The sequence below is a fragment of the Kwoniella dendrophila genome, chromosome 11, assembly GCF_036810415.1.
Source record: "Kwoniella dendrophila CBS 6074 chromosome 11, complete sequence".
In the NCBI taxonomy this organism is placed as follows: domain Eukaryota; kingdom Fungi; phylum Basidiomycota; class Tremellomycetes; order Tremellales; family Cryptococcaceae; genus Kwoniella; species Kwoniella dendrophila.
Window position 1 is genome coordinate 749,976 of NC_089486.1, and position 21,496 is coordinate 771,471.

General features: G+C 36.2%; 6 protein-coding genes across 6 annotated transcripts; 3 read left to right on the plus strand and 3 right to left on the minus strand.

Moving 5' to 3' along the window:
• Nucleotides 1-199: 199 nt before the first annotated feature.
• On the plus strand, nucleotides 200-4,344 carry L201_007845 (uncharacterized protein; the record flags this gene model as incomplete). Its single annotated transcript, XM_066223548.1, has 8 exons — nucleotides 200-505; nucleotides 580-1,346; nucleotides 1,436-1,553; nucleotides 1,612-1,731; nucleotides 1,803-2,777; nucleotides 2,865-3,065; nucleotides 3,183-3,764; nucleotides 3,850-4,344. The coding sequence occupies 8 exons, from the start codon at nucleotides 200-202 to the stop codon at nucleotides 4,342-4,344; spliced, it is 3,564 nt and encodes a 1,187-aa protein (XP_066079645.1).
• A 419-nt stretch (nucleotides 4,345-4,763) lies between these two features.
• On the minus strand, nucleotides 4,764-6,851 carry L201_007846 (uncharacterized protein; the record flags this gene model as incomplete). Its single annotated transcript, XM_066223549.1, has 7 exons — nucleotides 4,764-4,942; nucleotides 5,041-5,216; nucleotides 5,309-5,373; nucleotides 5,457-5,639; nucleotides 5,727-6,028; nucleotides 6,098-6,520; nucleotides 6,608-6,851. The coding sequence occupies 7 exons, from the start codon at nucleotides 6,849-6,851 to the stop codon at nucleotides 4,764-4,766; spliced, it is 1,572 nt and encodes a 523-aa protein (XP_066079646.1).
• Nucleotides 6,852-7,712: 861 nt separating this feature from the next.
• L201_007847 (uncharacterized protein) lies at nucleotides 7,713-9,340 on the plus strand (the record flags this gene model as incomplete). The annotated part of the gene is made up of 4 exons (XM_066223550.1): nucleotides 7,713-8,406; nucleotides 8,486-8,905; nucleotides 9,004-9,200; nucleotides 9,260-9,340. The coding sequence occupies 4 exons, from the start codon at nucleotides 7,713-7,715 to the stop codon at nucleotides 9,338-9,340; spliced, it is 1,392 nt and encodes a 463-aa protein (XP_066079647.1).
• Nucleotides 9,341-9,646: 306 nt separating this feature from the next.
• L201_007848 (uncharacterized protein) lies at nucleotides 9,647-10,914 on the minus strand (the record flags this gene model as incomplete). The annotated part of the gene is made up of 5 exons (XM_066223551.1): nucleotides 9,647-9,696; nucleotides 9,781-9,893; nucleotides 10,099-10,235; nucleotides 10,421-10,499; nucleotides 10,832-10,914. 5 exons carry the CDS (start codon nucleotides 10,912-10,914, stop codon nucleotides 9,647-9,649), a joined length of 462 nt encoding a protein of 153 aa, XP_066079648.1.
• A 456-nt stretch (nucleotides 10,915-11,370) lies between these two features.
• On the plus strand, nucleotides 11,371-13,549 carry L201_007849 (uncharacterized protein; the record flags this gene model as incomplete). Its single annotated transcript, XM_066223552.1, has 6 exons — nucleotides 11,371-11,521; nucleotides 11,649-11,799; nucleotides 11,891-11,970; nucleotides 12,055-12,108; nucleotides 12,183-12,615; nucleotides 12,712-13,549. 6 exons carry the CDS (start codon nucleotides 11,371-11,373, stop codon nucleotides 13,547-13,549), a joined length of 1,707 nt encoding a protein of 568 aa, XP_066079649.1.
• Nucleotides 13,550-14,000: 451 nt separating this feature from the next.
• On the minus strand, nucleotides 14,001-21,205 carry L201_007850 (uncharacterized protein; the record flags this gene model as incomplete). Its single annotated transcript, XM_066223553.1, has 16 exons — nucleotides 14,001-14,552; nucleotides 14,661-14,737; nucleotides 14,799-14,931; nucleotides 15,009-15,776; nucleotides 15,834-16,122; nucleotides 16,188-16,270; nucleotides 16,328-16,502; nucleotides 16,565-16,631; nucleotides 16,699-16,774; nucleotides 16,839-17,002; nucleotides 17,063-17,602; nucleotides 17,663-17,985; nucleotides 18,043-18,196; nucleotides 18,249-19,031; nucleotides 19,260-20,773; nucleotides 20,835-21,205. The coding sequence occupies 16 exons, from the start codon at nucleotides 21,203-21,205 to the stop codon at nucleotides 14,001-14,003; spliced, it is 6,069 nt and encodes a 2,022-aa protein (XP_066079650.1).
• Nucleotides 21,206-21,496: the final 291 nt, after the last annotated feature.

The window sequence follows — 21,496 nt, forward strand, 5'->3', positions numbered from 1 at the left end:
GCGACGTCCGCGGGTTAGACTGTAATTTTTCAGTTTTCATCCCGGGTTGATTTATTTATTTTCAACTATTTTTTTGAGATTTCTAGTATGTCCGATACTTTGATATCTCACTTATCTATAAATTGACTGATAAACCTTTGGACTATAAAAAGTTGGTTCTGTTAAAAGGGACTCAGTGATTTAGTCAAATTCATCCAAAATGGCTAAAGGAAGAGGAAGTAAATCAACTAAACTTCTCAATAAAACATTTGGATCATCAGCTACAGCAACAGCAACAGGAGCAAATTCGATTGCTGGACCATCGAATCCAAATTCAAATCCAAATAAACATAGTAAAATAAGTGATGAATTGAAACAGGCTGTAAAAGATTTAGGTGGTGATGAAGACGATTTAGATTTAATTGATGGTATAGATGAAAGTGATAATGATGACGATAATAACAATAATAATGCATCATCTACATCTGTACCTAAAGTTAAAGGTGAAAAGAAATCTACTGATGAGGTGAGTTTTTCATTTGACGAAAGGCTAAATCGTAAATTCAGCTTTAGAACTAATGTTGGGTTGCAAATCTATAGAAATCACTCAAAAAGGAATTAGGGGATTTCTTGAAAGGTTTAGATTTCAAAGCTGTAGGAGGAGCTGAAGTAACGAGTGAGGATGAAGAGGAGGAAGGGGAAGAGAGTGAAGAAGAGGATGTGGAGGGTTCCGACGAGGAGGAAGAAGGGGAAGGGGACGGGGCGGAAGGAGGAGGAGACGCAGAAGAGGAAGATGAGGACGAAGAGGAGGACGAAACCGAAGACGAAGACGAAGATGAGGAGGAACAAGCTTCTGCTCAAGTCGAATCAACCACCAAAACCGCTATCCCAGAACCAGCACCGATTAAACCAACTTCTTCAGTACTTGGACCTGAACCAACGAGTGGAACAAACGTACCGGCTTGTTCAACATGGACCAATTTAATACCAGAATTACCAATTCCAGAAATACCTTTAAAACCAATCCAAGGACATGCTTTGAATGAATTAAGACAAAAAGCATTCAATTTATTAGATAATTTACCTTCATTAAATAGATCATCATCTTCATCTGATGCAGTATTTATAAATCAAATTTTACAATCTGGTACACATCAAGATAAATTATCTGCATTAATTTTATTAGTTAGAGAATCACCTGTACATGCTTTAAAAGAATTAAATAGATTAAGATTCATGTTAGGTTATAAAGATGATGGTTCAATTGGTTCAGGTTCAGGTTCAAATAAAGATCAAAGAGTTGCTGTAATGAAAGCTTTAGCTGATTGGTGGACAAATGGTGGTGGTAAATCAAATGGAAAATTAAGGTATGTCAGATCAGTTCCTTTTTTTGAGAGTGTTTTTGGGAGAATAATCTAATTAATCGGTTTCAATTATTTTATTTCAAACTTTATAGATACTTTGCGGATCAACCTTTACTCGCTCATCCTCAACTCACAGATCGAAATTTATTGATGTTTGCTTTCGAAGATTACCTCAAGAGATGGTTCTTCAACTTGTTACAAGTTCTCGAAGTGAGTTTTGCTGTTTTTTCATTCATCTTAGGGATGTCTAACGAAGTTCAATTAATAGGTCTTATCTCATGATACCCTTCCTTTCGTTCGAACTCAAGGTTTACATATTGTCTTTAAACTTCTTTCAGGTAATGCTGAACAAGAACAGAATTTGTTGCGATTAGGTGTTAACAAGCTTGTAAGCTAATACAGCAGAAGAAATATCATAGGACGCTTGATTTAGCTAACCTGGTGATTTATCTCTCATAGGGTGACACTGATCGACCAGTAGCTTCCAAAGCATCTCATCATATATTACAACTTCTTCAAGCTCATCCAGCTATGAAAGCAGTCGTCGCTAGAGAAGTGTCTGCTTTAGTACTCAAACCTGTAGGCAGTAACGCTGCTGCTGGTAGTGGTTCAACTTCATCAGGTTCTCATATAAAGTTCGATGATGATGTGAAAAGTAAGAAACCTGTGGAAAAGAAATCTGATACAGTTAATCATGCTAGATATTACGGTTTAATCACATTGAATCAAATTACATTGACTAGAAAAGATCAAGAAGTCGCTGGAAAACTTGTTGATCTTTATTTCGAAGTATTTAGAGAAATCTTAGGTGATGGTAAGAAAGATGAAGATGAGCAAGGTAATGAAGAAGAAACAATTGGTGAAAATCAAATTGAAAAAGTAGCTGGAAAAGTAGATAAATGGAGAGGAAGAAGAAAAGGTACAAGAGGAGGAAAGAATGGTAATAATAATAAAAAAACAGCTATAGAACAAGAAGAAGAATTAATTGAAAATTCAGAATCGAAATTAGTTGCAGCTGTTTTAACAGGTATAAATCGTGCTTTACCTTTTGCAAAATTAGATGAAACAATGTTTAAATCATATATGAATACATTATTCATTATAACACATAAAGGTACTTTTAATACTTCAATACAAGCTTTAAATTTAATTCATCAAGTTTCAAAATCACAATCACAATCACAGTCTGAAATTGACTCTTCAACAGAAATTAAATCTATATCGGATAGATATTATAGAACTTTATATGATTCATTATTTGATGAAAGATTAATGACAAGTTCAAAACAAGCCATGTACTTGAATTTATTATTTAAATCAATGAAAGAAGATGATAGAATAAATAGAGTAATGGCTTTTGTTAAAAGGTTACTTCAAATGTTATCATTACATCAACCACCTTTTATTTGTGGTGCTTTATATCTTTTAGGAGAAGTAAGTCGATTTGAATCTTTTTTTCTTTCATTCTATGCTGCTCTAAAGCTGATATCCGATTTATCTTTTTTTGGTGTTTCTCAAAAGTTGTTCTCAGCTACACCTGGTCTAAAAAAGATGTTGATTGAACCTGAAGATGACGATATTGAACATTTCGTTGACGCTGATAGGAAAGACGAACCAATAATTAATGATGATAAGAAGAAAACAGTGAATGAGAAGGAATATGATGGTAAAAAGAGAGAACCATTATATGCCAATGCTGATTCAAGTTGTTTATGGGATCTTGTGAGTTTATAAAATCGATACAATCGTGTTTCTGATAAAATCAAAAAAAGTGTTGTTCCATACATTACAATACTGATTTATATACATGTATTATACATTGATTTTCACTCCGATTAGGTACCATTTTTAAATCATTTCCATCCATCTGTATCATTACAAGCGAATCAATTATTATTATCACAACCTTTAACTGGATCATCTGATATATCATTAAATTCATTAGTATCATTTTTAGATAGATTCGTTTATAGAAATCCTAAAAAAACATTACAACCTAAAGGTGCATCTATAATGCAACCTGCTGCAGTATCAGATAAATCAGGTATGATAATTCAAAATAAAGGTGCAAGATCTATCAATTCAATAGGTGAAGCTGGTTTAATGGTAAATTCAGAACAATTTTGGAGAAAAAAAGTCAATGATGTTCCAGTTGAAATGTTATTCTTTCATAAATATTTTTCTGAAAAATTGAAAAGAACTGAAAATCTCAAAAATAATAAAGGAAAGAAATCTCAAGCAAATGATTCTGACGAAGAAGAAGAAGATGATAATGAAGATCAAGAATTACCTTCTGATATTGCTCAAGAGGAAGATTCAGATGATGATGATGACGATAACGAAAGTGAATTAGAGGAAGATCAAAATCAACCTGAAGTTGATGAAGAAGCAAGTGATCCTGAAGAAGATGAAATTTGGAAGGTAAGCTTTTTTAAACATTTGATTCCCTTTAATACGTAAATGACAATTTTAGCTGATGAATTTGTTTCCCTCATTATTACTATAGGCAATGAAAGCTTCTATGCCTGGAGCAGATGATGATATGGGATTATCCGAAGATGGCGATAATGATAGTTTGATAAGTGATGATATGACCGAGTATTCCTCTGATGAAGATGATGACAATGATGAAGAAGAAGACCAATCGGAGGATATAGAAGAGGACAAGTCATCAGAAGAGGAAGAACAAATTACCACTAAAAAAACAAAAGGAAAGAAAAGAGCTGTATCACCTACATCAAGTGAATCTGCATCTTCAGCATTCCCAGATTTCGATGATGAAGATGATGATTTATTATCTGAATCTGATATGCCAAATATCCAGTTAAATGTTGATGATTTATCTGATAAAGACGAAGAAGAAGAAACAAAAGGGGGTAAAAGGAAAAGAAATAATGAAAGAAAAGAAAAAAGAAAAAAGAGAAAGGAATTACCTACTTTTGGTTCTTATGAAGATTATCAAGCTCTCATCGAAGCTGGTGGTGATGAAGAAGAAGATTAGAAGATTAGGTCTCAATTTCAGATCTAGAATTTAGTTTAGCACTTGGTTCGTCTTCTTGGTCGTCTGATTTTAAACTATTTCGCTTTGTGTTTAAACATATATTCATGTTTTGTATGCATTTACAACTGTTCGTCTCAACCTCTTTTGGATTTTGTTGCGATGAATGTCGAATGTCATTAAGAAAGGTTCTGTTATTACTAGGTCAGTGTGCCTTGTTCCTCGTCGTATTGAGGTATATACATGGAAACATATACAAATTAAAAGCAACATATACAAGATTTATATATACACAACAAAAGAAGGAAAACATGTATGGTAATGAGTTTCTTTTCATATCGTGGAGAGTATGCAAAATTTGATTGTTATATAGTCGGAAGAAGCAGAATTTCGAAATCTTACAATTATTCAAACTATATCATTTATCCACCTATACCTTCTTCTTCTTTTCCACCTTGTTTGATACCAACACTTGTAGGTGGTTTGAATTGACCAAAACCTTTAGCCTCATATAACAAATCTGTCCTAATAACATATTTGATTCCACCTTTACCTACAGCCGAACCTTCATGTAATAATGATCCAGTAGTATCACCATGTGCTAAAAAAGGAAAATCAGACGAGGGTATCGGGTTAGCTAAAAGAAAATGAATCCAAAAGGAAGCACATAAGAAGAATTATGAGAGATGTATAACTCACGGAAACATAATACAGCACCTTGAATAGGTCTTACGCTATGTGCTTCCATTACACCCATTTTATCGGAAGGTAAGAAGAAAGTTGTACATCCTGTATCTTGTGGTATATCACCTTCACCATTTAAATAGACTAATAATGTATATCTTGACCATAATGGATCATCTACAGGAGATGAGCTAAATAACGGGAAAGATCAAGTCAGTAGACAGTTCCAAGCGAATCTGCAGATTGCCCATATGGGGAGTTCTGAAGGATTATACAAACTTACTCGTGTAAATATTCACCTGTTTCAGGATGTAATCCAGCTGCAGGCCATGCACCATCGATATGTGGCTGTATAACAATTTCAAGAATCAAAAAGTCGATTTCTATTAGCTTTGCATTCAATATCAATAGTTTTAGGTGATTGCACATACCCTGTATAGTTGATTCTCGGTATATTGATATACTCTAAATCTAGCATTTATACCTCTAACTTTTCCGCCACCATTACCATCTACACTTATTGGTGCTGATTGAGGTACGAAAGGTAGTATTGATGAATAGAAATGTTCAAGGAATGATGCATCCGATAACCAAACAAAGTTCTTGGCGAGAATCTGACAATGGAAAAATAACGATTCTCTGTCAGTTTTGAGAAACCCTCTCGTCATGATAAGGAAGGGATATATATTGAAAAAACTTACTGAAGATTTATTTATAGCTGATCCACCAGCAGCTTCATCTTTTTCCCAACCAATAGCTTCGGCAGCTTCTACAATTTGTAGACATTCTTCAGGAGTAAATACATCTAAAACTACAAATGCACCTGGTACATCAGGTACATCGACTTTTGTTGGTTTCCTACGTTTTTCCGAAGGTGCTAACGTTATTGCACCTGGAGATGACCCATATACTGTTGAATCGTATAAATTGGGTGGTTTACGATCAGCTGCTTTGACGTGGTGAACTGGTCTAAAGCCTGGATATGGATTCGGTGGTGGAGTTTCTTTGCGATGAAAAAACAGAGATCAGCTCAAATAATCATAATTTGATGAGAAAAATCATGGATATTTACCAAATAAAGTATTATTCTGTATCATATTCCAAATTTGAATTTCATTATCTTCTTTACTAGTTTCTCTAGCTTTCCAAACATTTTTCCTTTTTATAACTTCTGACATATTTATACCATCTACTATATTGTTATCTTTTGGTACAGGTACAACCCCTTCTGTACCTAAAACTTTTTTATCTATTTGACAATTTATAGAATGTGATTTATTTGCTATTCTTAAAATTAAATCTAAACATTTTAAAGCTTCTGAATCACCTGGACTACCATCTGACATTGATGTAGCATCACATTCTCTAACCCATCTTTGTAATGATCCTAATTTAGGTTGTAAATTTTTTGTATACATTTCAAATAAATATATTAAAGCATCTGTAAATCTGTAATCTGATAATGCTGTTGATATTTTTGATGTTAATGAGTTACCTAGACAAGCGATAAATGGGAACGTTAGCTTGACTATACACTACATACAATGTGAATAACAAACGAAAAAAGAAATTGATGATTTACCCAATCCAGATCCTTCAGCCATTACTCTGTACAACTCATGTATTCTTCTCTTCAAATCTTTCATCTCTTTCCCAGATAACTCTTCTGGAAATTCACATAATGTCTCCAGCACATTGACGGTACATTCTAAATCTTCGGGGTCAATCAGTGAAGTCGAAGCAGGTGAATCACTAGGTGGAGTTGGTAATTTGAAAGGTTGTGGAATAGCGGCGGCAGTTCGCTTTCTCTTGTTATTTTTACCCATTCTGAATATGAACAACCTTTGTGTTACAGACCTTTGTTCCAAATCTATCTGAAAGATGATGTAGCTAGTACTGGTTTGCTTTTCAATAACTACAATAATGCAGAATATCTTCCATGTTATCGCCGTTATTCGCAAAAATAAATAGAAGAGCAAAAATCACAAAAAAACCGGTTATCTTTCGGCTACCTCCGTAGATGCCATACCATGTATTACATAAAACCCCTGTCAAGATCTGCAATGATGTGGCAATACCAAGTTATCATCCGTTGATACCCCCCTATTTACATCACCGCTTATGCTCAGCCATCCCTTAAGAATGTTAAAAAGGCACTAGAGCAAAGGAACGCACGGATCATCCCATCAACCATCAACTATTTTAAGGGGTAAATTTACTCTAAAAAGACGCGTTTTGACCTTTTGTGTGATTTTGTTTTGATTTTCATCATTTCATGATTTTTGGCTTTTTGTTTGATTTTACATACATAGCCTTGATTGTACGTGGGATGGGCATGTATAATGTTGAGTGACTATGATCATCATCTTTTAGCATTTAGCATTGATCTCTTTCATTCAACTTGTTACCTTTTTGTTTTCTATTCTTATTCTTCTTATCCTATAAATCCCTTGCATTTATCCCATCCATCCTTGATCGCTCTGTGAGCACATACTTCTTTACAAGCGTCAATTCTCTGCCACTCTTGATCTGATTATCAGATTAGTGAATATAAACATATATATATATATATCCTGGTGATATATCGACTCATCTTTCCACTACTTTGTCATCTACTCCGTGTCAGAGTACATCTTATTTTTCAACAAAAGCGCAGCGCGCCGATAAAGTCTTTTTCTTCAACAACAATGTACGCCTCAACGTTACTTTACCTTTTACCTTTACTTTCATTATCATCATCATCTTACGTTTCTGCAGCTGGTGGACCATTAAATAAAGAAACTAGAGAATTATATGAAGCAGCATCAAAAAGAGCTGAATTGAATAAAAGAATACCTTTGGCAAATCCAGATGATACAGATAGTCATGGACATGGAAAATATAACGCTTTATTAAATTCACATGGACACGGTCATTCCATAAGAAGAAGATCATCTCATGGTGGCCATATTAATAAAAATAGTAATCAAAAATTAGTTAGAAGGAAAAAAGTAAAATCAAAGAAAAGGTCAAATTCAACTTGTCGTGTTAAATCACCTGAATCAACTGAGACTGCAACCTCAACAGCAACCATACCTGCTGTAGCTAATAACGCTAAACCTTCTGCCTCCTCTTCATCATCCTCAATTGAATATCAAGACGAGACCGCTTATCCTACGATGTCATCAGCTACTCAAGCATGGAACTCAGCTTCAACTTCTTCTTCCTCACCAAACGATTGGGAAAGTTCAAGTGTGACTAAAATTGCTTCAGCAACATCGTCAGCTCCAGCCGAGTCTACTTCTTCTTCTTCTTCAGGTGGTAGTGGGTCAAGTAGCAGTAACTTATTCCCATGGGGTACAGGTACTGCTAGTTGGACAACGTCAGATAATAGTTTATCATGTGAGTGATTGATGGATGTGTTCAAGCATTATCGATTCAGTATAATATGCTGATGATGATGTTTCCTATTTTTTTTTAGTCGATGGAGCACTTAAACCATTAACAGCAGGAAAATTACCTTCAAGTGATACAGCACCTGATGGATCAAATGCTTTAGTAGGAAATTTCCCTAGTGGTACAGTTGGATTATCTTCAGCAGGATTTTCATTTTATACTGAAGGTTCACATAATGGAGTACAAGTTGATTCAGCCAAAGAAGTTTCATTTTCATATTCAGTTTATTTAAAAGATGGATTTGAATTTGTAAAAGGTGGTAAAATGCCTGGATTATATGGTGGAACTTCTTTATCACAAGCTAAATCTTGTTCAGGTGGTAGACAAGATTCAAGAGATTCTTGTTTCTCTGCAAGATTAATGTGGAGAACTAATGGTGCAGGTGAAATTTATGATTATTTACCTGTTCCTTATACTACCACAGATACTGGGTATGGTGAATCAAGTGAGTTTTTTAGCTTTCCACATCATATCTCAATAATCCTTCTTTTCTTTGCTCTTCCCGGTTATATCATATTTAAGCTGATTTATTGTCACTTACAGTCCAACGAGGTGCATATACATGGGCAACAGGTAAATGGACAACAGTAGCTATGAGAGTCAAATTGAATGATATTGGATCATCAAATGGTGAACAAGAATTATTCGTTGATGGTCAATCCGTTATAAATCTTAAAGACGTCACTTTTGCTACTTCAGAAGGTACCAAAATATACGGTATTATGGCGCAAACATTCTTCGTAAGTATTAAATTGCAATCACGAATCGAATCACGACTAATCACTCTTCTATCATAAAGGGTGGTCACACAGATGATTGGGCTTCTCCATCTGATCAAAAGATCTGGTTCAAAGATTGGTCACTTGCTGTTCTTGCTTAAGAAGACCATGGTATATACGTGTATATACGGGCTTTCTCCATTGATTCCTTACTGCTCTCTTGTATTGGCGGACAAATTAAGAAGGATACTGGCTATTCTTCTTATTTCGAACGCATTCCCCATTTTTATGTTTATAGGGTCAAAGTCATGCAGGCAATGTATGTATACATTGTTATGCTATACAATTTAAACAAATGCATGATCCCAAATAATATTCTGAAGTTTTACCCAACTTGATACGAAATGGTACACTCTACGCACAGACTCAATGCGGTATTGTATTCTGAACTTTCCAGCTTTGAACGATTATTCTTGAATGATCAATTCTTCAACTTTCCAATCCTCGAAAGAGTTATCTAAGCAATCATAATACCGATAAGATTAGTTCATTTGTATGACATATCGTTGAATAGGGAAAACAAGACACAGAGATGACTTACCAGGAAGATATCGCCGTATCACCAAAGGTATTTTTTTAGCTGCTAATTCTTTTAATGCAATTTCTAATGGATCTGTTTCACCTTCTACAGGTACTAATACAGGTGCGTTCATACTATGAGACAGAAACCGTTCTTTATTAGCTTGTACGATACATCGATATGGTGAAGAAGTTTCGCAGCAATTTGGATCATCATCGGAGCATGGTCAATATTGACTATCTGAAAATCCCTCAACAAGAGTTCTAAGATATCCGGAATCTTAAACGAGATGTGCCATTCCTTACAGCAGTTCACACGAACTGGCCAAAAGAAACTCACCTAATTTGTAATGCTCTTGTACCTAATACTCTAGCTCTTTCATATTTTGTCATATAAGGTGTTGTTACTCTAATTTCATTTGGTTTTGCTGCTTTACCTGTACGTTGTCTTTCTCCATCTTGAGGTGCATTTGATTCCTATATTGCCATCACTCAATATAATCAGTCTACATTCATAATCCTTTTCAAAAATGCAAATATAATCCCCATTCCAAAATTGTAATCCATTCAATTTGCTAAATATTTTTTTCGTTATATCCTCTTCACAAATAATCAAGAATTCACTTATTCTAGATGTAAAGATAGACACATATACCACTTACAACAATCATTGTTTCGTCAACTTCAGCATTTAAACCTTCTTCTTCATTTTCGCCATTTTCACCATCTTCATTTTCGTAGCTAAATCAAAAGGAACGAGCAAAGTGAGCGACAGATGGTCAGTACAATCTGAATTACAAGTAAGTCTCTGAGCTTTCAAGGTTTCCCCCATTCTGTCTATGTGGTTAAACCCTTCACTATTTCCTCCTCTATCTATGTCGACGGATCCAGATCCATAATGTAATCATGCTTCCTGTCTGATGATGAGTTCCCATATTCACCGTAGTTTCGAATATTATTATTGGGTATAGAAGGACAATTGATGATGACCTGGTACTGTCTATCCGGTCCTAAACCCTACCACATCTAGGAGAAATAGTCCAGTAGTAGTAGTAAGATCTCGAAAAACTCACTTTAATGTATCTGGATCAAGGTAATCTTGCTCGTAATCACCACCTTCGAAATCACCTGTATCCATTCGTTCATCGTCAGACATTGTGTATTTGTTTTATTGAAATTTGAGATAGGGAGAACGCAGAGGGTTTATTGGATTTCGTGAAGCGGTTGATATGCTTTGAATGTTGATGTTATATGGTCTGACGTGACTTTGTTTTCGATCGTGGGTATTATAACAATGTGTAAAGACAAGCTTTTGAAGAAAGGCAGAATGAGTTTTTTTGAGTGTTTTGAACATCTCTTCTAAACATTTTAGAAAGTTACGTAATCAAAACGATGTTAGGTGTTTTGCCACCAAGAGAATAAGTTGATGATGACATTTCTATTTCTGTTTATCCTTTATTCTTCTACTTTATGTAGAATCATTCATAATTTGTAACAGCTAAATTAGTAAATTAGACAGCTTTGATTTTGCAAGTTGAAAGTTGAGCTCTTCAGATATGATACGCTGAAAAATCAGCTTTCAAATCAACCGTGATCACACAAATACCATATAATGCAACTTGGTAGATATACCGTTTCAACACTTAAACCACCACCAATTCATTCAATATCATTTTCTGAGGATGGTAAATTCTTTTCTGTAGCTGGTGAACAGGGTTATGAAATTTGGAAATCTTGGCCATTAGCGTTGGTCAAAAGGAAGAGTGAGTATCTCATAGTCTAGAAGTTTTCATGACCCCGTAATCCAGCTCAACTCTATACAAAGTCATGTTCGGCCATCTTTATGCTCAGACGTTAATCATTTCTGACATACTTCTCTTTCTGGAATAGTATTACCAGGAACTTTATCTCTTGCATTGCTGCTTCCCAATTCACCTCTACTGGTCTTACAAGGTGGTGGTGCAAATCCTTTATATTCACCAAATAAATTAATCATCTATAATGATAAATTAGGTTTGGCTGTTGCGGAAATAGAATTTGGGTAAGTTCAAAATCGCTTTGGAATATCCAGTAACCATCATCAGAAGGTCGTGCTGTCTTACTAATTTCACACCTGTTCGTGCTCTGTACAGTGAGAGGATAAATGGCATAAAGGCTAGAAGAGGTTTGATATGTGTTGCCTTGTCGAGGAAAGTCATCACTTTTCAATATGGTCTAGGCAATCAAGAAAGATTATCAAACCCATATAATGATAAGGGGAAAGGAAAAGGGAAGCTCTCAGAAGATTATCAAGCAGAAGGTTTCTGGCTCAAGAAGCTAGGTGAATGGGAAACTGCCGAGAATGAATTGGGTATGTTTTCCAGATTCTGGCGTAATGGGACTTTTCCTGTATAAGATGTTAACCTATCATCCTTGCGCAAATAGGATTAATGGCTTTATCAATATCACCTGGATCATCATTATTAGCATTACCAGGAAGACAAGCAGGACATGTACAATTAATTACATTACCACCTTGTCCACCTATTCCTATTTCATCGACTAGTCCAGCTTCTATGGCATTTCGATCACCTATAATATTAGCGCATACACATTCATTATCAACATTATCATGTAATTCAAATGGTTCACATATAATAACAAGTTCTGAAAGAGGTACATTATTAAGAATTTGGGATACGTCAAAAGGTAGATTAGAAAGAGAATTAAGAAGAGGTGTAGATAAAGCTGAAATGTGGGGATGTGATTTTGAAAATGATAATAAAGATGGTAAATCGAAGATTGTTGCTTGGAGTGATAAAGGTACTATACATGTTTGGAAAGATGATAATACAGATAATTCAACAACCTCTAGACCGTAAGTTGATATCTACATATAATTAGGTTTCAACGTGCCTCCATTTCTAAGTTGAAGAAGCAAACATTGACTAAACATATCGTATGTTCTCGATAGATCCACTCCAACTCCTACTACACAGTCTTTGACCAATATGTTATCACGTAATTTGCCATTACCGAAATACTTTTCTTCTTCACCTTCAATCGCTCAATACCATCTACCACGTAAAAACCCACATGCTATAAGCTCTGCATTGGGTAAAGCAGGCGTTAATGTCCCTACAATGAAAAATGAATATGTAGATGAAAATGATGATTCAGAAATGTTCGTTGTTAGTTGGATTGACGTTGAGGTGCCTTTTGATAAATCATCAACTACAATGAATAAAGATGAAATGATAAAGGTAACAAAGAAAAATCAATCAGGTATATACGATTCTAGTTCAATACCAGGATCAATAGGAATGGGTATGAGAGAAGAAAGAAGATCATTCGGAAGTGATAATACTTCTAGAACAGTTACACCTACTCCTAATTCTTCTCATCCTACTTTCACTGGAACACCGGGAAGACTGAATAGAAAAAGTTCAAATTCATCTAATTCAACCACAATGACATCTGCATCAAGAAGTGTTTCAAGTAATTTCGTCAATAAATCATCAATTCAAGACCAACCTAACCCAACGACAAGGATTAACAGTATCAATAACACTTCAAATAAACCATCATCGACATCAACCTCTTCTCAAAAGAAAGTTGAGAAACAATTAATAGTGATAACTTATTCAGGTGATTGGTATAGATTACGCATACCTCATAGGAGTAAAGATGAAAAAAATAATTTTGTGTATACAGAAGGAGAAGGAAAAGATGAAGAGGAGAGTAGAAAATTATCGAATAAATGTGAATTAGTTGAGTATAGAAGATTGGGTGTTGGAGGTAGTGGATGGTGACTGCATGGATGGACCAGTATTCCATGAATTTTTCGCTTGCTTAAAAGCAATTATGTTATGTATTTTACATTAATCAGTATTCTTGTATTAGTATCTTTCCTGTAATGATCATCCATACCTTCCTCACTTGTTGTATATACTGTATTAGAGTATTATTCGCATTTATGTATATGTATGTATGTAACTACTTGTATATAAGTGGATAGAACGCCGAAGTTATTTTAACGCCATCTTCCGAACGATTGTTCGGGACAGTAAATGAGCAGTTTTTTGTCTGAGCTGAATCCGTGCAATAAGAACATACAAACGGTATCCGGTAAGTGAAAAATGCATGTCGATGTAGAAGGTAATCATACAGTGAGACACAGTGAATTACATGTAAAACATGATTTTAATCATAAAAAGAAATAGAGTAACGGACTTTTGAGAAAATACCTAATAAATTAATTATCTACTCCAAATATTCTTTCAAACTACCTGTAACACTTTCAATCGTAGTCAATAATTTTCTAGCTAATAATTCAATATCTTTTGATTCATCTTCTAATAATTCAGTTAAAAATTCTGATACAGTTTCAGGAACAAAAGAAATTAAATCTTGTAAATTATTTTCCCAAATATTATTTAATATTTTTAAAGATTTTAATCTTGTTAAAATATCATCTGATCGAGTTTTTAAACATATTGATGAATTTAATCTTCTTAATACATTTTCAGAATTTGAATTTGATGCTGATCCTGCTAATTTTGTTAAACAATCCATTAAACTCTCGTTTGATAATGAATCACTTGTAAAGATTGATATTTGTGATATCAATAAAGGTAATATTTGTAAATATAATTGATCTGTCCAATAAACTCCTTCATCAACTTCAAATGATTTACCTAAAACATCAAGTAATAATTTATGTAATTGTTCATCTTCAATTGATCCTTCAGAATATGCTAAAAGTAATTCTTGAATATGTGGTAATAATGTTGCCATATATGGTGATAACAAGTTCTGTTGAAAGTAGAGTCGTCAGCTAAAATTCACTCTCGTCCTCCCCCTGAGTTCCCGACTCCGTGACTCGCCTTCATCCGAGGAGACTGCAATGAAAAGATAGCTTACCTTGAATTTGACCAAAAGTCCCATCATGACATGTAACAAGACAATCTTCCTTTCTATTAATCGACCATCATCAATGGCTAATTATGATACACCTTGTCAGCAACTACATCATTTATCTCGATTGATGTGACTACCCACCTTTGCCATCAGCAAGATCAATTACTGCCCAATCATATAATCTGATGAATAGAGGTTTGAACGTAGCTTCATTCAACTTGGTAACTAATTCAAGGAAAGATCCAATCGCAGATTCTTCAATATCATTGATGGTCTATAAACGTAAACAATTAGCTTCTTGTGCCTTTTCTATGCGATACCAATAACGGCAGAAAGAGAAGGAAGACTAACAGTAAAATCAACTTTTCTCGATTGTAATCTATGTCTCAAATCAAATACATCCAAGAAGAAAGCGAAAACATTTTTCATCATACTTGGTAATTCTTCTCTTGTAGCATTTTTCAAAGTTAATCTTAATAAATCAAAGAATGCTTTAATAGTTTCTTCATTTTCATCATTTTGGACCGATTTCCATAAATCCATCAAAACAGGGAATAACGATTTTGTTCTAATTTTCTTGGAAATTGTGGTTGAAGCTTTTAACGATATTGAAGTGTCACGAGATCTATGTTCTATTGTAGTTTTGATTATCGATATGAGTTGTTTTGATGATATGAAAGTTGAAACTACTTCTAATAAAGATGATATGACTGAAAAAGAAGATTTTGTAATGCTTGAGATTGATTTAGGTGAAGTAATGATTGAAAGTGATAATGTAATGATAGATTGGATATATGGGATAATCCTTGAATTGAGATGTCGAACAAGTGACTCAATAAGTTCAAGAGCCATAGTAGTATTGCTGGTATCGTTTATCTTGCTTACAGCGCTGACCAGAGCAGGGACAACGGTTGCCAAAGCACCATCTTCAGCAGGTAAAGCAGTGGAGACGACACTCTTAATGGCGGTGAGAGAAGCCTTTGTATTTGATGATCCAGAACCAAGTAAAGTAGAGGCTTTCTTGATGATATCACCAATGAGTTTGGAAGATTTGGTCCTGATCTCGGACTTGATAAGGGGAACTCGTTCGGAGAAGGTATTGAGAGCCATAATTGTATCCTACGAGAAGTGTAAGCTACTCTTCAAGAAAACCCAGTACTGAGCAGATGAACTCACTTGTTCAGATTGATCAGAGGTAAGATGCAAGACAATACCCAAAAAGTTATCGGCAGACAAGAGTCGCATTGCACCCGCAAGAGCAGCTTGGATATTCTTAGGAATATCTGTTGATGCCAAAATGGGCTGAGAAGTCTTAGCAGCAAGCTGAATGAGGTTTTGGACAATAGGTTGAACTGTAGTTTGAGCACATGGCTTGCCGAGAAGTTGATCGATGATAGACAGAGTGAGTGATAACAGGTAGTTAATCTGTTTGACAGGTCTATCCGAAGGATCGTTCTCTGACACGCTATCAGGAGAATTTACTCGTTAGTCAGTCCGCCAACAGATTATAGGGGAAGTATATGGACTTACGTTCGACTAAGGAATGCTTCTTTTTCAGCTTGAGTTAAATCGCCGACTAATCTAGCAAGTTCGGAAACGATCTCGGAAAGGACCTGTAGTCAGGATAATCAGTCATATATACAGGCTAAATGACCAAACATATAGCTCACCTCTGTTCTAACAGAAATATCGAATGAGGTTGCTAAAGCGATTGGAAGTTCCAATACCACTGAAGCAGGATTTCCTGATCTGCCGGTCCTTGTCGTTGCCCGGTCTACAAGAAGCATACAGATAGGTGCAAGGAAATCTCTGGCTCCAAGCGATTTGACCAAGTGAACAAAGAAACTACATTGATAAGTCAGCAGGATGTCAGCAGGATGATACAGAATAGCAGCAGTGGAGCTCACGGTAAGATTCGGTGTTTAGGCAATCGGCCAGCCATATCAGTGAAAATGCTCAAGAAAGTCAAGGATTCTATGAATATATAGAGAAATTTAGCTTGGCGTCACAGTTGACGCTTGTACCAAGCTAGCGAACTTACCATTATACAAATCAAGAGTAGTTTCCGCTTTCTCTTTCAATGATTTAGTCATAACAGGTACGATTCTTGATACAGTCTATAAAAACCCTTTTTAGCTGATAATTGCAACAGGCAGAGAAGACGGCAAAGATATGACTCACCTTTTCAACAACGCCGAAACTGTATGCGTCATCTCTCTGGAAGTCACTTGCGCCCATAAAGGTGAAGATTGGCATGACGTTGTGTAAGACCGCTTCTCGAATAAGTCGAGCAAGTTCAGAAGCAACCAATAAGGCTCTTTGAGAGGTTCGAGGGTTGGTTGAAGCTAAGTTACCAACCTGTATCAGTTCCTTTTCCACATTATATATACGACGAAAAGACTTGCCTCTGATGACCTTGATGATTACTTCAATACCAACATGAGCTCTGCCAATTTCTTGAGGATCATCAATTTTTTCTACTAATGCCAAAATAGCTGCGAGAACTTCTTGTTCAAGATAATCTACACCTTGATTGATGACTTGTCTTTTAGCTAGTAGAGCTGATAGAATTGACATAAGTGAAGCTACTAAAGTAGCGTCTCCAGGTAATGATTTCCATGATCTAGATTCGATAAGAACAGTAAGGTCTAATACAGCAGTAGTTGGTTTATCATCATCACCGACTTCATCTTGTCGCTGTTTCTTTCTATGCACGGTTGTTTCTAACGGCTCAGAAAGATGTTCAATGATTTCAACTATACTAGCTGTGTCAAGTTCGAATTGTTCTAAGATTCTGGAGGTAGACAATGATTCTTCGCTGGATAAAGTATGCAACGATTGAATGAGTGCCAAAACGTATTCGATTTTGAACTCGGAAGGGAGCAAAGCGAAAACTCCGTCGACCATACGTTGAAGAGCCAAACTTCGTAATTGGCGTTGCATGGCTAGAAATACCATTAGCTGGAATGTTTCAAGACGTCGAGATCCGCATAGGCTAAACTTACAAGTCAAGCCATCACCTTGTAGTGACGCAAGTAATAATTCCCAAGCACCCGATTGTAAATCAGTCAAGACGTTGATACTTTCTGATCTGAACGTAGAGTATAGAAGAGCAAGGTATTCCGATCTGTGTTCCTTGTTTAAGGTGCTAATCCATACGGATTCTTCACTCTTATCATCCTGTAATTGGATTATGAGGGGTAACAACGCTCGAAGAATCGTATGGTCGTGGATGTTTTGAATGAGCTTCAATAAGACGAGTCGTTCATGAATCGATCGGTAGGAGATGATGTGGGAAATCAGACACCCAATGACAGCTCGTCGATGACTAATGAGACTGTAAGCAACGTTTCTGACTTTGTGAAATATTTTGTCGAAAACTTACGCAGTGTCCTTTTTGTTTTTGCCATGAACAATAACTAAAGCGGAGGTTAAAACAGATTGCAATCGGCCTTGATCGACAATGATATCGTCACCAGATTCGACAAGCACATCAAGATACCTCTTTCTATCAGAAGGTTTGAGTAATTGTACCGTATCTGCCTCGAAAGATTAGTAAACGTCTTCCAATTAAAGAACAGAATGGCGCACCTGAATCATTTCCATAGATAGTATCTAAGGCGTAGATATTCTCAGTCGACTTATCATTACCAGCCATCACTTTTAACAAATCCACGGCTGCTGAACGGACAGTTTTTTCTGAATCTTGAAGAGCTATCAGGACTGAAGGAACCAAGATTTGGAAATCGATACCTTGTTGAGTTTTCATACCAGAATAAGCTGATACAAATGCAAAGGCATGTCGAAGTGATGCTGCTCTTAATGAAGGGGAATTTTGGCCAGTCCAAATTGATGCGAAAAACAATAATGAATCTTCGCCAAGCTGAGCAAAAAGTGATCGTAAGAGTTTTTGAGCAAGAAGTGTAGGTAGTAACCCAGTGTTTGACCATTGATAGATTTCTTGAGCGATAAATCTATATTTCCGAGTATTGGGTTTTTGTTCATCGTCATTATCCCCTTGTAACCATATTGTGCTTGTTGCAGGTGGTTGTATCTTGGTCAAGGCAGACAAAAGGGAAAGAGTCGCTCTTTGCGATGTGCGGGCATCTTGAGTCTTCTTGTATACTGAGTCAACATAGGAATCACCGAAAACCTCTTCGGCTTGATCGACTTCTTTGAGTGATATATTCTGTCTAGACTTGAGATGTTGTAATACTCGATTAGCCACTGCGATCTGCTTGTCGCCCTTTGCTGTAGAGATCAATTGGGCAAGTACGAGGTGGGCGAGTATTCGAGAAGAGGCATGTGTAAAGTTTAACTGCGCAAGGAGATATCCGACATCTTGATCAAAGTGGGAAGAAGCCACAATAGCGCCTACGAGTTATAATCAGCATTTTCCCCTATACTCAAGGGCGAAGTAGGGATTGATCAAAGAAGACGCATCAGAGGGTGGTGCATGAAGTCTGTAGCACATATTTTGGTGATACAAAACACTCTTCGTGAAAAGAGCGAAAGCATACCAGTCGCGACTTCTGATTATAATCATTTGCGTGGGGTGGAAATAGGAGGATACCAGAGTATGTATAGAGAGTCTCGACTTACCAGCTAAAGCAGAAGCAATAAGCAAGTTTGATTTTGCTGCACTACCTTGTACATCGCCTGATCTAGCTTTGGCTATTTCTTGTCCTACTTTACTAAGCGATTCGATCCCTTTGAATCCTCCACTGAGTATTTTACCTGCTTCTATTTTTGTAAGAGGTTGTTTCTTCTCGGTCGCAAGTAAACATGGGAAAAGTAATTCTTGAAATACTTGTCTTCCTGCATTTGGATATTTATTCAACACTTTATCTGTAAGAAGTGTTTTTGATATATAATCAAGGTGAAGACCAATAATTGTTGATTTAGGTGATGAACTCCAAAAGGTAGGTTTTACTCCTGCGATATATTTATCCACGAAGGTGATTTCAAGTAATTGTTCAGGATCTTCATAGATGGCTTTAATGACAGATTCATCTGTATCACCTAATCTAGCTACAAGAGCGGAAACAGTAGATTCATCACTTGAACCGGATTGATGTAATTCCATAATTTCCTTGATACCTTGTATTCTACTAGATACATCAGCAGCATATACGTTGAGATAAGCAGTTTCATCAGCTGGTTTTTGCACGAGTTCGTGGTTGATTTGAGCAGTAGCGGAAGTTTCGACATAAACTGCATCGACGATAGATGGATGTCGTTCGCGTAAATTGACTAAAAGGGATTTACAGAGGTCTTTGGTTTCTTCATTTGAAGTTTCACTTGACCCTAGACGAAGTAAAATATTTGCAGCTAATTTGGCAAGCGACTTGGGGAGTTCACGATGTTGCAAGATTGTTCTAATCGTCTTGAAGTGGGATTCAGGATGTTCGAGGACTACTCCAAGTATGACATTCAAAGCCTCTCCAAAACCGTATTTTTCCATAGCAGCAACCAAAATCTGGTCAAGCTGCTTGATCTTGGAGAGATTTTGAGAAGCGTTTTCACCTAATCCAGCGGTATATCCGGGTCGATCGTTGAGTATTACAAGGAGGGTGAGGATCCTCTGAGACGCATTTGCTCCACTTGATGGTGTGAGAAGGGATGATACGATAGCTTGGAAAGCTTCGTCGGTGAGAGTCACGGATCTTGTAAGAAGTACCAAAGGTGGGTAAACAGCCGCATTAACATCTTCACCTCCATGAGTTGCAGATAGAATGATAACAAAAGCTTCAACCATTGTCTTTACTAATCCTTCATGTACTCCTTTACCTTTCTTTCCTTCACCTAATAGATCTACCATAGTAGCTGTCCAAAAAGTCAACAAAGCCCTGTGCACTACTTTTTCTTTCACTGCTTGATGTACCATACCTGCTACATCACCTAACAGATGTAAAGATTTATCTCTTGCAGGTGAAATGACGGAAGTGATATATGATCGAGGTACAGGTTGCGCATTCTTTATGAGTGGAAAGAAGGGTGCGTAGTATGTTGAAGTCTGAGGTATGGTGAGAATAGCGAGTATACGAGGGAAATTAGGTGATTCATGATACGGTAAGAAGACTTGCAACAAAACTTCGGCATTCATTTCATGCACTCTATACGTTCAAGATCAGCTTTACCCCCAGTCAGAATATAAGGGAATTTAAGCTGACTCACCTAAATCTTCTTACAAGCCATTCAATACATTTACCGCCAGCCATAACGCCTATCCACTTTGCTAATCTTCTTAAACATCTTCCTAAAGCGATATCGAGCTCATCATTTTCTTCTTGAGATAACATCATTCTATCTGTTCTTTTCGATTTTTCTGAAAATAGATCTGCTTCGAATTCTTCCATTTCCGCATCAAGTGATAAGAGCTCTTCGAAGCCCGATTGAGCCAGAGCGAAGATTGAATCGAGATCATGTGTTTCAGCTATTTTTGGTGGGAATAAATATGATTTTGAGGATGGTTGTCCATATCTTGATGTCAGACGATCAGCATCAAGAGATGCGATATTTTGTAATTGGGCGGCGAGAGAGGACATCTTGTATGTGTTTTGTCCAAGGGGTATATGCCTGCCCTATAATGATTATTATAAATATGATATTTGAGTCAAGAACAAGTTTCAAGAATACATAAAATTGTTACACTTGCCGTCCATAATTTTGCGACTGATGATAGACAACTTTTGAACTTTTGAACATTTGTTTTTCGGAGATAATGCTGATCTCCGCCCTCATCGTTCCTGAAAAGTCAAAAAAGTTGAAAGAGCTCTCAAAGATGGGCATCTTCGTTGTTGTTCTTGCCGTTATAAGAAGCGTCTGGGTTGAACCAG